Source organism: Canis lupus, chromosome 20 (genome assembly GCF_011100685.1).
Source record: "Canis lupus familiaris isolate Mischka breed German Shepherd chromosome 20, alternate assembly UU_Cfam_GSD_1.0, whole genome shotgun sequence".
NCBI classification, from domain to species: domain Eukaryota; kingdom Metazoa; phylum Chordata; class Mammalia; order Carnivora; family Canidae; genus Canis; species Canis lupus.
In genome coordinates, this window is record NC_049241.1 from 52922084 (window position 1) to 52937216 (window position 15133).

Below are 15133 nucleotides of genomic sequence, written 5' to 3' on the forward strand. Positions count from 1 at the left end.
AGCAATCCCACTTCCTAAGTACATACCCACCAGATTTATTTTTTTTTAAATATGGTATTAATTTCTTTGTAGAGAGAGAGCACAAGCAGGGGAGTGGGAGAGGGAGAAGCAGGCACCCCGCTGAGCAAGGAGCCTGATGTAGGGCTTGATTCCATGACCCCAGGACCCCAGGACCTCAGGACCCCAGGATCATGACCTGAGCCGAAGGTAGATGCTTAACCGACTAAGCCACCCAGGGACCCCCCTATGAGATTTAAAAACAGGGACTCAAACAGATACTTGTACACCCAAGTTCATAGCAGCACTATGTACAATAACTGGTACGTGGAAGCAACCCAAGTATCCATCAACAGATGCGTGAGTAAACAAAATGTGGTGTATTCATATAATGGGATATTATTCAGCTATAAAAAGGAAGGATATTCTGACATACGCTAAAACACAGATTAATTTTGAAGATATGTCAAGTAAAAGAAGCCAGACACAAAATAACGAATATTATGTGATTCCACTTACATGAAATTCCTAGAATAGGCAGATTCGATACAGAAAGTAGAACAGAGGTTCCCCAGGGCTGGGCGGGGGAGATGGGTTGTTACTGTTTAGTGGGGACAGAGTTTCTGTTTGGGAAGATGGAAAAGTTTTGGAGGTGGGTGGTGGGGATGTTTGCACAACACTGTGCATGTACTTAATGCCACCGAATTGTACATTTTAAAATGGTAAAACAAAACAATAACTAGCCCACGGGTCTTGGTTCTTAGTATCATCTCTTAAAAAAAAGGAACCAGAGCTCACTATAGGACTGGTTGACCCCAGATCTGGGGCTAGGGAAAAACAAGATGTAAACCTGAAGGCATTCCAATTGGCCGAAGCTGGAACAATTAAGCAAGAAAAGAAATGATTGTGGGGCACCTGGCTGGCTCAGTCAGTGGACTGCATGACTCTTGATCTTGGGGTCATGAGTTCAAGCCCTACACTGGGTGTAGGGATTACTTTTAAAAAATTTTAAATGATTGTGTTGGACTATAACCCATGGAATAAAATAAATATCCTTGACCCATGCTGATCTAAAGAAATCAGTGAATGTATAAATAAATGGAAGTGTAAAATGATGTGACCACTGTGGAGAACACTTTGGCAGTTCCTCAAAATGTTATGCATTAGCTCAGTCGGTGGTGTGAGCAACACTCGGTCTCAGGTCATGAGTTGGAGTGCCACGTTGGGTGTAAAGATTATGTAAAGATAAAATCTTAAAATAAATAAATAAAGATAGAATAATTAAGAAAATCACTACTGGGCAGCCTGGATGGCTCAGTGCCTTAGTGCTGCCTTCAGCCCAGGGCATGATCCTGGAGACCCAGGATCGAGTCCCACATCAGGCTCCCTGCATGGAGCCTGCTGCTCCCTCTGCCTGTGTCTCTGCCTCTCTCTCTCTGTGTGTCTCTCATGAATAAATAAATAAAATCTTTAAAAAAATCACTACTAAAAAAACCCACAATAATAATTGCCACAGATGGCTGCCAAAATGAGTGGATGAAAATTTTTACAAAAAATGGAATATTTTCAAAGTCTCAAAATATGTCCTCACAAGATATGTATTCACTACCAAGGGGAAAATATTAACTTAACAATGAAGTAAACTGGCAGGCACCACCTTAACCAAGTAATTGTGGTTAACATCGTCAATAAAAAGACAAGACACACTGACACCATGTAACCCTCGAGATGAGGCGCTAGGATGGACACAACATCTCCTCTGCAGTATCTTTGCCAGAAAAGGATAACTAACTTCAGTCTGATTATGAGAAAGAGACAAACAAAACAAAACAAAAGGGAAAAAAAAACAACACAGATGAACTCAAATTGAGGGACAGTTAGTAGAATAATTGACCAGTACTTGTCAAAAAGGTTAAGGACCATAGACAATAAGGGGCTGAACCTGGGGAACTGTAAACGATACATTTGTGCTGTTTTAAGCCACTAAGCTTGTGGTAATTTACTACAATATCAATAGGAGATTAACGCACAGATTTAGAAATAATATTCTTTAAAATTTTGGGTTTTTTAAAAGATTTTATTTATTTATGCATGAGAGAGAAGCAGAGACACAGGCAGAGGGAGAAGCAGGCTTCCCGTGGGGAGCCCGATACGGGACTCGATCCTGGGACCCCGGGGATCATGCCCTGAGCCGAAGGCAGACAGTCAACCACGGAGCCACCCAGGTGTCTCTGTTCTTTAAAAATTTGTATGAGAAATTTTAAAAACAATTGTATGAAGAAAGTCACAAAGGACATTTTAAAGGCACCTTATAAAGAGATGATGTGTTCCGTAATGAATGAACACATAGAGAGACACACAGACATGTTCATACCTATAGGTATATAGGTATATTCCCAACCAAAATTACAGATTAATTCAAAACCGTAACTGAGAAATAAAATACGCAGTAGAGAGACACATACTGAAAGACAACAATGTCTTAGGGCAGCCCAGGTGGCTCAGGGGTTTAGCGCCGCCTTCAGCCAAGGGCGTGACCCTGGAGGCCTGGGATCGAGTCCGAGTCCCACGTCGGGCTCCCTGCTTGGAGCCTGATTCTCCCTCTGCCTGTGTCTCTGCCTCTCTCTCTCCTCTCTGTGTGTATCCTCATGAGTAAATAAATAAAATGTTAAAAAAAAAAAACCAATGTCTTAGTTTATGTGAAACATAATATATAAAACTATAGTATAAAACATAAAGTAGAAAGTATAGTATATAGTATAAAACTAGTAACTGAAAGGGTGGCAAAAAATAGACATAAGTTCAAAGGAGCACATGATGCAATGTGCGACTTTATTAAGGGGATGTCATGAGGGGCTGGGGGGCTGAGACCATCAACAGAAGAGGGGAGAGGTCTACAGCCCATGGAGAGACAGAACTTAGAAGAGAAGGGGGGGGGCCTCAGACTCTCTCTCTCTCTCTTTCTCTCTCTCTCTCTCTGGATCTCAAAGACCTCCATGCAGGAGGAGGATAGAATTCACCAGAGAGAGAAGCTGAAAGAATGGGACCAGAGAGAAACCAGCAGAACGCGTACCCAGGCTGCCCGATCTCTGGATACTGGTGGGGTCTGGAGAGCAATGGCTCTCAGGGGCCAGGGCAGGGGGACGAGGGCTTCTTGCAGATCCAGAAGTTTTCCGTACTACATCTGTTATCGTTCCAGCCATCACTGTACAATTCTACACAGTCCTCGTCTCCATGGTTGTTGGGTTCCCCTTCTTTCCAGAAGCTGTGAACACCATCAGAGCTAAAAGCCTCCTACTCGACTCAGAGCCCACCGGTCCCCCAACCCCCAACCCACCCTCGGAAGAGCTAGTTCCTGGCCTTGGGGAGCAAAAGTCCAAGTACCAGCCAGAGAGTGGTGAGGATTCAGAGGCAGTGCTTTCAAAATAAGGGTTCAAACACCACTTCCATCAGAATCACCTCTGGCAAAGTAAAAAAAAAAAAAATAAATGCAGGTTCCTGGGCCCATGCCTAGATTTATAGAATCAGACTCTCCCATCCTGGGATGGAGCCAGGACTCTGCATCTCCACCAAGCTCCTCGGGTAATGCTTTCCAATCCCAGAATCTAAGCACCCCGGTTTGGGTTTCCCTGCCCACCCCCTTCTGGGCCATTTCCTCTGGGAGGTCACCTGAGTTGGAGGGGAGTGTTGTCCACCCATTTCCAGGAACCCTCATTGTGGTGGTCACTGAGACCAATCCAGGTGCGCTGGTTATTTCTCGTATTCCAAGACTTCAGAAATTTCTGGTGGGGTGGGAGGGCGGGGGGAGCAGCAAGATGTCACCCTCCCCATGTCTGCCCACATTCCCACGGTTGTCCCCTGCCCTCCATGGAAGACCTTCTAAGGTCCAGCCTACAGCCCTTCCTTAAATTGTATGTATACTGTGTCTGTGTGTTAATGTGTGTATCCAGGTAGAAATGTGTTAGCTGGGGCGCCTGGGTGGCTCAGCGGCTGAGTGTCTGACTTTGGCTCAGGGCGTGGTCCCGGGGTCCTGGGATCAAGTCCCACATCGGGTTCCCTGCATGGAGCCTGCTTCTCCCTCTGCCTATGTCTCTGCTTCTCTCTCTGTGTGTCTCTAATGAATAAATAAATAAAATCTTAAAAAAAAATGTGTTAGCTTGTGTCTCAGTTTCGGGTCTGGGGAGAGATTGTGTGGTCTCAGGAGTGCTCTGAGTTCCCTTTCTATCCACAGACGGGATTCTCTCATGCAGGTTCTTCTCTCACATGACCTTCCCAAGCCCACGGTGGGTCCCCTGGAGGGGGCCTTCCCTGCCCATCTTGTCACCTCCATTCCCCCTGGTCCTCCATCTCTCAGAGAGCAGAAGAGGGACAGAAGACTTTTTGCTGACACATGGTCCTGCCCCAGATGGGAACTCCGCCCAGCCCACCTGCTCCTCTGTGCTATTGATGATCACCAGCTGGGCCCTCAAGTTCTGACATGCAGAGATGGACTCTTTCCAGGTGTTTTGGGTCTGGGAGAAGAAGTAGCAGCTTTCCTGGAAGAGTTCCCATTTCCAGGGACAGGGGCGGCACAGGCCAGCTGGGGAGGAGAGTGGGATTGGGACAGACAGGCCCCCAGCACTTGCATCAGATCTTGGGAACCCTATGTTCAGCTGTCAGATCAGTCCCCAAGAAATCCATGTGAAAGATCCCAGCTCTGCCTTGCCCTCCTCAGGCCAGGAGCCATGGAAAGTGAGTTCCAGTCCCACCTGTGATCCCAAAACTCCCTCTGACCCTTACCCAGGGTGGCATTCATCCAGGTTAGCTGCTGGAGGATCTCATCCAGGTCTGATCGTGTCCGCTTCTGAGAGACATCCACTGAAATAAGGGGACTTTAATTATTAGGCACCTAGTGTGTGCTTAGTGCAGAGAGGGCCCCATGAGAACATATCTATAGATTTTACTGTGACCCCAAGAATCCATTATGCAAATAAAAAGACTGAGACTCAGAGAATGACTTGCCCAACATTGCCCCCAAGGTCTCATTGAGGGATCCAGTCTCCTCCCCAAACTTCAACCATATGGGGTGGGGGGTGCAGGGGTGAGAGGACAGGTGGTGGCTCATTCAAGGTCACACAGCCTCTGAGCCCTCTCCTGCCCTGAATCCAGAGTCTAGCCCTTCACCTTGACTGGGGTTCTCTTGATGGTCCCATGTCTCTTTCTGTAGGGATTGGCGAATCCTGGAGACTACAACAAAGCAGATAATTCCCCTTTTTTAGCACCAACTGTAGGCCTGACCCTGTGTTGAATCTGGCTTTGAGGTCTCTGGGAGCCTAAGTTCCCTGTGGAGGAAGATGAGCTGCATCTCACAGCTGAAGAAACAGGCTCAGAGAGGGGTAGGAACCAGCCCACCGTCACACAGAAATCTATGTGCCGCTCAGATGCCCAAGCCCTAGTGGTTTTGAGGACTGTGGAATAGGGTAAAGACCTAAAAGGACCCAAGACTCCAGGCCCTCAGCCCCTGACTCACCTTGAACCAGGGTGGTCACCAGGAGCATGAAGAAACCCAAAGAGATGAGAAGAAGCAGCAGAGGCAGATGGGCCTGGGTCAGACACCCTGCAGGACCAGCAAATGGGTAGAACCAAGGTTCTCAGGGACAGACCTTGCCCCACCCACACACATTGGAGGGGGCCTCCCAGCTGCCCCTTCCCCAGATACTTGCTCTTGAACCAACCCTGTACCTGGCAAGCTCCTTGAGCTCCTGAGTAGTCCCGTGTACTTTTTAGTTGTTCTCTGGCCCCCAAACATCTCCTCTTCTGAACAGGACAGAACACATTCAGCTGAGCTTTGAAGCCTGCCAAGTCCTGTTGTTAGGACTGCAAGCTGGAGGCTAGACCCAACTCCCCTAGGATACTGGAACCCTGCCCTCCCTCCCACCATCCCAGAGTCGGGGCTCAGCCTCACCGGGGTCACCCGGCTCCTTGGGGTCACACATCTCTGCCATTCTCCTCTTCTCTCCTGCTCCTCTCCAGACTGTGGTTTTTATAACCCCACGTGCTGCCCCTGCAGCTCCTCCCCAGGAACATCCCTCCCCAATCAGGAAGAAGACAAGGAACAGGACATTGCCTTCTATCAGAAAATTGGGTGGAGGAATGGAGTGCTGACACAACTGGAAAAGAGGTCACTGAGGGTAGGGACAAGAGCTGCATGGTCAACTCTGGTGTCAGAAGGCACTTCTCCAACCCCCATTTAGTCCTGTGACCATTGGCCTTGCCTTGTCAAGAATCTCAGTTGTAAAATAGGACAATTGCCCTGCCTCATACTGTTCTTGTGAGGTTTAATATAGTGTCCTGGTCATGGGGATACATTGCCTATTCTAATAACAGATACTCAGTAGTAATAGCACTTAGCATGTGCCTCACGCTTCCCCATGGTGTGTGTTCTCCCTTGTGGAAATAAGTAATAAATTTGAATTTGTTCAACAGGTATGTTCCTGGTGGTCTTTGGCTGACAGTTCTCACAATAACGCTATGAAAAAGATACAGGCATTACCCTGCTTTACAGATGGGGAAACTGAGAAACAGAGAGGGAAAGCAACTGCCTGAGGTCACACAGCTTGTAAGTGATGGGGCTCAGAGTCGGACCCTGGCAGGTGGACCTCTGAGTCCCTCCTTAAGCACTACATTAAGCAGTTACTCTTTTCTCCTTTGTAATTCCTTAGTATTTTGTAGAGAGTCACTTTGAAACTGTGTGTATCAAAATCTCAATTTGTATATGTGGGGACTCCGGATTTCCAAACCTGATTCAATTGGTTATACATTACTCTCTCTCTTTTGTCTTGCAGACAGCATATAACTGGATCATCTTTTTATCCCCTCTGTCAATCTCTACTTTTTAATTGGAGATTGTTGGTTCATTTATATTTAATGTAATTCATGATAAGGTAGGGTTTACATCTCCCATTTTGATTTTTGTTTTTTATATATCTTATGTCTCTTTTTGGTCCTCAGTTCCTCCAGTCCTACCTTTTCTTGTATTAAGTTGATATTTTCTAGTGTATCATTTCAATTATCTTGATTCTTTTATTCTATTTTTTTTTTTTTTTAAAGATTTTATTTATTTATTCATGATAGTCACACAGAGGGAGACAGAGAGGCAGAGACACAGGCAGAGGGAGAAGCAGGCTCCATGCATCGGGAGCCCGATGTGGGATTCGATCCCGGGTCTCCAGGATCATGCCCCGGGCCAAAGGCAGGCGCCAAACCGCTGCGCCACCCAGGGATCCCTTATTCTATTTTTGAATTGTTTTCTTAGTAGTTGCCTTGGAGATTACTATTAACATCTTAATTTATAACAATCTAGGTCAGATTAATACCAACTTAGTTTTTTTTTTCTTAAGATTTATTTATTTATTCATGAGAGACACACAGAGGGAGGCAGAGACACAGGCAGAGGGAGAAGCAGGCTCCCTGGGGTGGGGAGGGGGGGCTGATGCCAGACTTGATCTCAGGACCCCAGGATCATGATTGAGCCCTGAGTCAGACACTCAAGCACTGAACCACCCAGGTGCCCAATACCAACTTAATTTTAATGGTATACAAAACTTTGCTCCTGTATAGTTCCACTTGACCTCCCTTTATGTTGCTATTATCACAAATTATATTTCCATATATGTGTGCCAATCAACTTAGATTTCTAATTATTGCATTATACAGTATTTCAAATCAGATGGGGGATAAAATTACATTTATACTGTCTTTATATTTACCTATGTAGTTACCTTTATGGGAGCTCTTTATTTCTTCATGTGTATTTGAGTTACCGTCTAGTGTTCTATTACTTCATCCTGAAAGACTCATTTCTTTTTTTGCAGTGAAATACTCATAACACAAAATTTACCATTTAAACTGTACAATTCAGTAACATTTAGTGCATTCGCAGTGTTGTGGATGTTGTGCAACCATCACCACTGTCTAATTCTGGAATATTTTCATCACACCAAAAGGAAACCCTATATTCATTAAGTAGTTACTCCTTTTCCCCACTTCCCTCTCCACCACACCCAAAAACCACTAATATTTGTCTCTATGGATTTTTTTAGATTTTATTTATTCATGAGAGATACACAGAGAGGCAGAGACACAGGAAGAGGGAGAAGCAGGTTCCCTGCAGGGAGCCTGATGTGGGACTTGACCCCAGGATCCTGGGATCATGACCTGAGCCAAAGGCAGCCGCTCAACTGCTGAGCCACCCAGGTACCCTGTTCTCATACTTTTCGAAAGGTTTTAAGTAATCTCTACACCCAATGTGGGGCTCAAGCTCACAAGTCTGAGATCAAGAGTCGTAAGTTCCACCAACAGAGCCAGCCAGGTGCCCCTGTTCTCTTATCTTTCTTTAGTTCACTACACATGTTATCCTTTAGCTCTTTGAACATATTAAAACAGCTAATTTAGAATATTTAGTAACTTCAACATGGGTGCTTTCTCACGAACAGTTTTATTCACTGCCCCCCGCCATGTACAGGTAATATTTCATTATTTCTTTGTATGTCTCATAATATTTTTGTTGAAAAATGGATACTGACAACTATGGAAACCAGATCTTCCCTCCTCCTAAAGGTTTGCTGTTGCTGCTGTTTCAGTTGTTTCTATTTGTTCAATTACTTTTCTGAACAAATTCTGCTAAGTCTATATCCTCTGCCATGTATACCCACTAAAATCTCTACTCAGCTTAGAAGTTAACTGATAGGGACGCCTGGGTGGCTCAGCGGTTGAGCGCCAGCCTTCAGCCTAGGGCGTGATCCTGGAGTCCCAGGATCGAGTACCACATTGAGTTCCCTGCATGGAGCCTGCTTCTCTCTCTGCCTCTGTCTCTCTCACATTGTGTCTCTCACGAATGAATAAATAAAATCTTTTTTTTTTAAAGATTTTATTTATTTTTTCGTGAAAGACACAGAGAGAGAAAGAGAGTGAGAGGCAGAGACACAGGCAGAGGGAGAAGCAGGCTCCATGCAGGAGCCCATCGTGGGACCCGATCCCAGGTCTCCAGGATCACGCCCTGAGCCAGAGGCAGGCGCCAAACTGCTGAGCCACCCGGGATGCCCTAAATAAAATCTTAAAAAAAAAAAAAAGAAGTTAGCTGATGGTTGGAGAGACATTTTCCAGAATGTCTCTGAAAGTCTCCCAGTCTCTGCTGAGGGTCTTTGTATGTTCAGACACAACTGCAACGTGTAGCCAGAAAGTTTGAGGCTCTGCCTTAGCCTTCATTTCCTGCTTTCACAGAACCTTAAAGTCAGCCAGAAGTGAGAGCTTAGGCCTTCCTCACTTTTCCTGACCAAGAACAAAGCCCTATGCTTACAGGTGACCTTTCAGATCCCAAGATATATCAGAAATTTTCAAAGCCCCTAAGGACATGTAACTCCTTAAATTTTCCTTTTGAGATTTCTGATTAGGCTATTATTTGCCTCCATCACCTCACACAGCTGTCATGTTAAGATATTTGACAAGTGTCTGCTGAGGAGAGGCTTTTGGCACTGGGCAAGTTCAAACAAGGTCAATTAAAGACTAGCCTTTCAAGTATGAGTCTTCCACGGAACCAGTAGACAGCTCAAATAATGATTTTTCTTTGGCAATGAGGATTTTCAAGAGCTACAGCTGTGTTCTTCTCCTTCTAGTACCAGCAATGTAGGCTGTTATTTTGCAAGGCAACTTCTGAGTTGGAGAGTGGTGAATGGAACTAGGGTAAGTTAAAATTCCACTGAGCTCACTGTTCTTTACTGAGATCCAGCTGTTTTTCTTGACTAAATGCTCCCTGAATTATTGTAAGATTTTGGTTGATTTCCAGAGTTCGAAAAATGCTGATTCTGACAAATTTTGCAGTTTATTCCATTGCTTTTATAGAAATTTACTCTGCCATTTTTGCTGATCTTATTTTCTCCTCCCACCCCCCCACCCCCCACCCCCATATTTTTGATGCTTAAATTGTCTTTGATTTGGCCAGTGGAAGCCTTTCGTACTGGCTTCTGTGTCCTTTTGGCATCTGTCTATCTGTTATTTTGCTAATCAGTTTTCCTTCCTGTTGGTTTGCAAACCTCAGGAATTTCCCTGGGTGAAATCTGAAACCCGTCCCCATACACATAGGGCAGGGAGAAAAAGAAGAAATAAGCAGGCCACTCCAGATTGGTAGGTAGTAGCTTTAACTCAAAGGAATTACATATGAGGTTTTCTTGGGTGTTTGTAAGATGAGCAGATCTCCATATTAGCCCACCAGAATCTTACAAGTTTATGCAGAGGCCTTAACAGGATTCATTCACAAATATCATCCAGATGGACTCAGCACCACATCACTATTTCCAGGCTATGTGCTTGGGGCAGCCTCTGGGAATGGGGAAGGCAAGTGGACCCCACATTCCAAGGATTGGAAAGGGGGTGAGGAGCCTCTGAGTGCCCAAGTCCAGCTCACAGGTCAATCGGTGACCATATCCTCCTGATGACCTCCTCCAACATTTCCTTTCTGGTGTAATTAGATGTTTCAGGCTTTCTCTGTCCAAATTCTAGAACCAGCCATTTTTTCCAAAGGACCCTGGTTGCTTTTAAGCAGAGAATGGCATTCAGAAACTAAGACCTGCGTGTGCTCATTGTTATTGAAGTATCATTGGTCCCAGGACCTCTCAGTAGATAAATGGGAACACACACACACACACACACACACACACACACACACATTTCTCCAAATATTTTCAAAACCATGATTTCACATCAATGCCTCCAATTAAATACAATAGGGTTCATTCTAGTTTTCTCTCCATTCAACTTTTTAAACATCCTCTGATGTTGGGAAACCTGGTTCCCATTATCCTGAATTTATTTATTTATTTGTTTGTTTAATTCCCCCATATGTAATCAATCTCCCTTTTCTACCACCATCCTCTGCTCTGTATGGATGTCTTCCTTACTGTGCTTGGACATTGACTTCTTGCACCAGGTAGACAGACTGGTTTGTTGTCCTTCTTACCTTACTCGGGCTCTGACACCCCACACAGTTCATCCCTCTGCGTGGATGCCCTCCTCACCACATTTGGACTCCAATACTCTAGTGCCCACCAGCTTAAACATTTTGCTCTTTTCATCCAAGAACTAGCTGATTTCTTCTGTGCCCTAAACACCTCTCTATCCTTGGAAGCCCTCTCATACCCAGAGCTGGTGTCCACCTGCCCCCTGGTATGGAAGCTGCCATGGCTCTTAACTCACCTACGAAGGGCTTGTTTTATCTCTGAAAACCAGCTCATCAAAATTTGCTTGCAATCACCACTCATAACTAGCTCTATTGAAAAGAATGGGTTTTTCTAGTTGAAAGTGAGGGTCTTCTGGGTCCTTCTACATTTTAGTGAGAAGTAAAAATCTGACCAGCATTCCTTGAGCACTGTTTTTATGCTAAATGCTTTTTGGACATGATCTCAGTCAATTTCCATAGCATAGCTACTATTGTTTGCATTTTACCTAAGAACAAAAAGAGGTTCAGAGATTATGTCACCTGCCCATGAATGCTGGAACTGGGGGACAGAGCAAGAAAGCACATCATCTTCATTTATGTCTGTGTCTCAAACTCCAACCAGCTCAAAAAAAAAAAAAAAAAAAAAAAAAAGAGAGAGAGAGAGAGAGAAAGGAGGGGTTTGATAATGCTGCCTCTCAGATTTAGATTTAGGGAGTCCAAGGGATGGAAGAGGGGGCCAGATTCAGGCTCAAAATTTGTTGATCTGTCCACTATTTGTCTCCCCCAGAATGTAACTTTCTAGATCAAGGGTTGCCAAACATTTTCTTTAAAAAGGGCCACATATGGGCAGCCTGGGTGGCTCGGCGGTTTAGCGCCTGCCTTCAGCCTGGGATGTGATCTTGGAGACCCAGGATCGAGTCCTGCACCGGGCTCCCTGCATGGAGTCGGCTTCTCTCTCTGCCTGTGTCTCTGCCTCTGTCTCTCTCTCTCTCTCTGTGTGTGTATGTGCCTCCCATGAATAAATAAATAAAATCTTAAAAAAAAAAGGTCCACATAGCAAATATTTTTGGCTTTGTAAGTCATACAGTCTCTGCCACTCAACTCTGCCATTGTAACGTGAAAGCACCACAGACAATATGTCAGTGAATGGAGGGAGGGGGGCCGTGTTTCACTAACTTATTGATGAAAACAGCAGGGGGTTGGCTGTTCAGCTGGAGGAGACTGAGTCTCTTTTTTTTTTCACTGCTATCTCTCCAGGGTCAAGAACAGGTGTTCTACTAGTGTTTGTTAAACGTATGATTAAATGAATGATCAGTGCTTGTATGTTCTTGGTGAAGTAGTGACACTCATTTCACAGATGGGGACAACTAGGACTCGCAGAGTTGAGAAGACCTGCCCATGGCTGCACAGCGTGAGGCAGAGCTGGGGTTCAAGGCCAAAGTCTGTCCCATTTGGCATCCTCTTCGTGCCTAGCTGGGATTTCCTGAGGAGGTGGTGGATGCAGAGCTGTAACATCAACCCCTTGGGATGCCGAACAACATACTCTCTCTGGGATGGGCTATTCCTACCACCTGCATGATTTCCTGTTTCACCTGGGGTTGAACAGCTTGTAATTGATACCAGACTAGCCATCCGGTTTTTCCCTCCGGGGGCTAAGAGTCCTGTTGAAAGACTTTCAGTTCCTCTGGGAAGTCACATTCTGTCTCACTTCCTGATCTTTGCACGTGCTAATCGCTCTAACTGGCAACACTCCTCTCACTACCCTATTCCATCCCTGCTCAAACAACTTGTCCTTCAGGATGTAACCTTTCCCCCAGAGTGTAACTCCTTCTGGAAGCTCTGGAGTGTTTTCCAGCATCACCAAACTGTTTTCCAATTCTCGGCCAACACCAGCTGGATGTCCTACAAATTTAACTCGATGCTGACATTATCAACCTGGAGATAGCATCAGATCTGTCAAAAAAACAAAGTTCAACTGAGTACGTTTTAAAGATCTTACTGCTTTTATTCAATTATTCATGAATCGAGCAGCATCCAAGCTAGCCAAGAGAAAGGAGTTTTGAGGAGCTGTACAAGGCAAGAGACTTTACAGGCAGAAGGGAGCAAGAATAAGGAAATTGTGCTCGGCAAAAAAGCGGGTTGGTTACTGCAAGGTTTCTTGCCCTGTAGGGGAGGGTAGGGGTCCACGAGGGCAGGTCACCTAACTAATGCTGATCAGGTAATTCCTGACTGGCTGGTTAGGATCCTACTTTTGAGAGAGCCAAACTGTGATCAAGTTAAACTTCAATTTCATGATGTGGGGCTTATTATGTTTGGGGCTTGTTGCCTTGTTTTTAACAGATCCACAAGTTAAAGGCTCAGGCCCATCAGACTGTCCCCAACTTCAGATACCAATCGCAAGTCCAAGCCACCCATACCTTTGACTGACTAGCTATAAATCAAGGTCTCTTCAGATAATTTGTTAGAATTACTCATAAAACTTAGGAGGAACATTTACATACATTTTCTGGTTTATTGTAAAGGATATAAAGGGTACAGATGAGCAGCCAAATGAGGCGGTACACAGAATGAATCCAGAGGTCCTGCATGCAGGAGACTCTGTCCCTGCAGAACGGTGCTACACAGGCCTCCCACATGTGGATGCCTCACCAAGCAGGAAACTAACCAAGTCTTATCATTCAAGAATTTTTGTAGACGGGACACCTGGGTGGCTCAGCAGTTTAGTGCCTGCCTTCAGCCCAGGGCGTGATCCTCGAGTCCCAGCATCGAGTCCCACATCAGGCATCCTGCATGGCGCCTGCTTCTCCCTCTGTCTGTGTCTCTGCCTCTCTCTCTCTCTCTCTGTGTGTATCTCTCATGAATAAATAAATAAAATATTTTTTTTTAATAATTTTTGTAGAGTTTAACCTCCAGTGCCCAGAAGTTCTAACCTTCTAATCACTTGGCCTTCTTGGTGATCAGACCCTCCTGAGGCTGTAGAAGGGCCCTATGCTAAGTCATCTCATTAACATAAACTCAGGTGCGATCCAAAGGGGCTCCTTATAAAAAACAAATAACAGGGGATCCCTGGGTGGCGCAGCGGTTTGGCGCCTGCCTTTGGCCCAGGGCGCGATCCTGGAGATCCGGGATCGAGTCCCACATCGGGCTCCCAGTGCATGGAGCCTGCTTCTCCCTCTGCCTGTGTCTCTGCGCCTCTCTCTCTCTCTGTGACTATCATAAATAAATAAAAAAATAAAAAAAAAAAGATTTAAAAAAAAAAAAAAATAACAACAACAACAACAAAAACCAAATAACACTCTTATCACTCAGAAAATTACAAGGGTCTTAGCCAGGAACCAGGCACAAAGATCAAATATATTTCCTATTATATCAGAGAAGCCATCCTAGATTCCACCCCCAGGCCGGGTCAACTGACTCCTCCAGGCTCCTCCTGGATTTGTCTTTCAGATCTGTCTCCCTACTTATAGACCAAATTCCACATACAGAAACCAGCTCAAAATAGGTATTCAGTAAATATCTAGTGAACAAATAGAATGAGCAAATGTTGGCTCACTCCGCTCCCCAGTTCAACTTCAACACCACACATAGACACACATGGCTACCAGTCCTATATTCTCACCTCTCTTCCACTGACAAATCTCGTCATCTTTTAATACCACCCCTTCCAAGAAGTCTTCCTTCCCTACCCACCTGTAGCCCATTCCCAAACTCACTGGCCTGCACAGACCTTGCCACACCCTATAACCTTTGACCTGATAGGAGGTTGTCCCCAAAGATCTACTCCCAGGTCAGAACTCACTTACCTCCTATGACTCACACAAGTGACACCTGTGGCTTTAGAGATGTCATTCTCTCCTTCTTTGAAATGTTGGCCAGGCTTGGCTGATCTCTCCGAAACTTGGCTACAGAATTCCAGAAGCTCAGCTAACATCCACAGACCAGGAGGAGACCAGAAAGGGCTGTGGTCAAGAATCAAGGAATGGGCAGTCTGATGGGTTTCTCACCCAGCTGGACAGCGCCACCTAGTGCTTAAGGTTGCCTTCAACACGGGTTTACAGAATAGGTGCTACAGGTTCCTGCCTCCTTGCCTTTGCAATGACTGGGAGCTCTGCCTAGCATGCCACACCCTTCCTCCATCTCTCCAACATTTTGCATGTTCTTGAG

The 15133-nt window shown here is 45.3% G+C and overlaps 1 protein-coding gene across 1 annotated transcript; it reads right to left on the reverse strand.

Annotated features, from left to right (window-relative positions):
- Positions 1-3120: 3120 nt before the first annotated feature.
- On the reverse strand, positions 3121-5972 carry CD209 (CD209 molecule). Its single transcript, NM_001130832.1, is given in 8 exon segments — positions 3121-3262; positions 3667-3779; positions 4425-4576; positions 4777-4854; positions 5161-5223; positions 5507-5593; positions 5719-5793; positions 5942-5972. Coding segments are annotated over 8 exon segments (741 nt in total).
- Positions 5973-15133: the final 9161 nt, after the last annotated feature.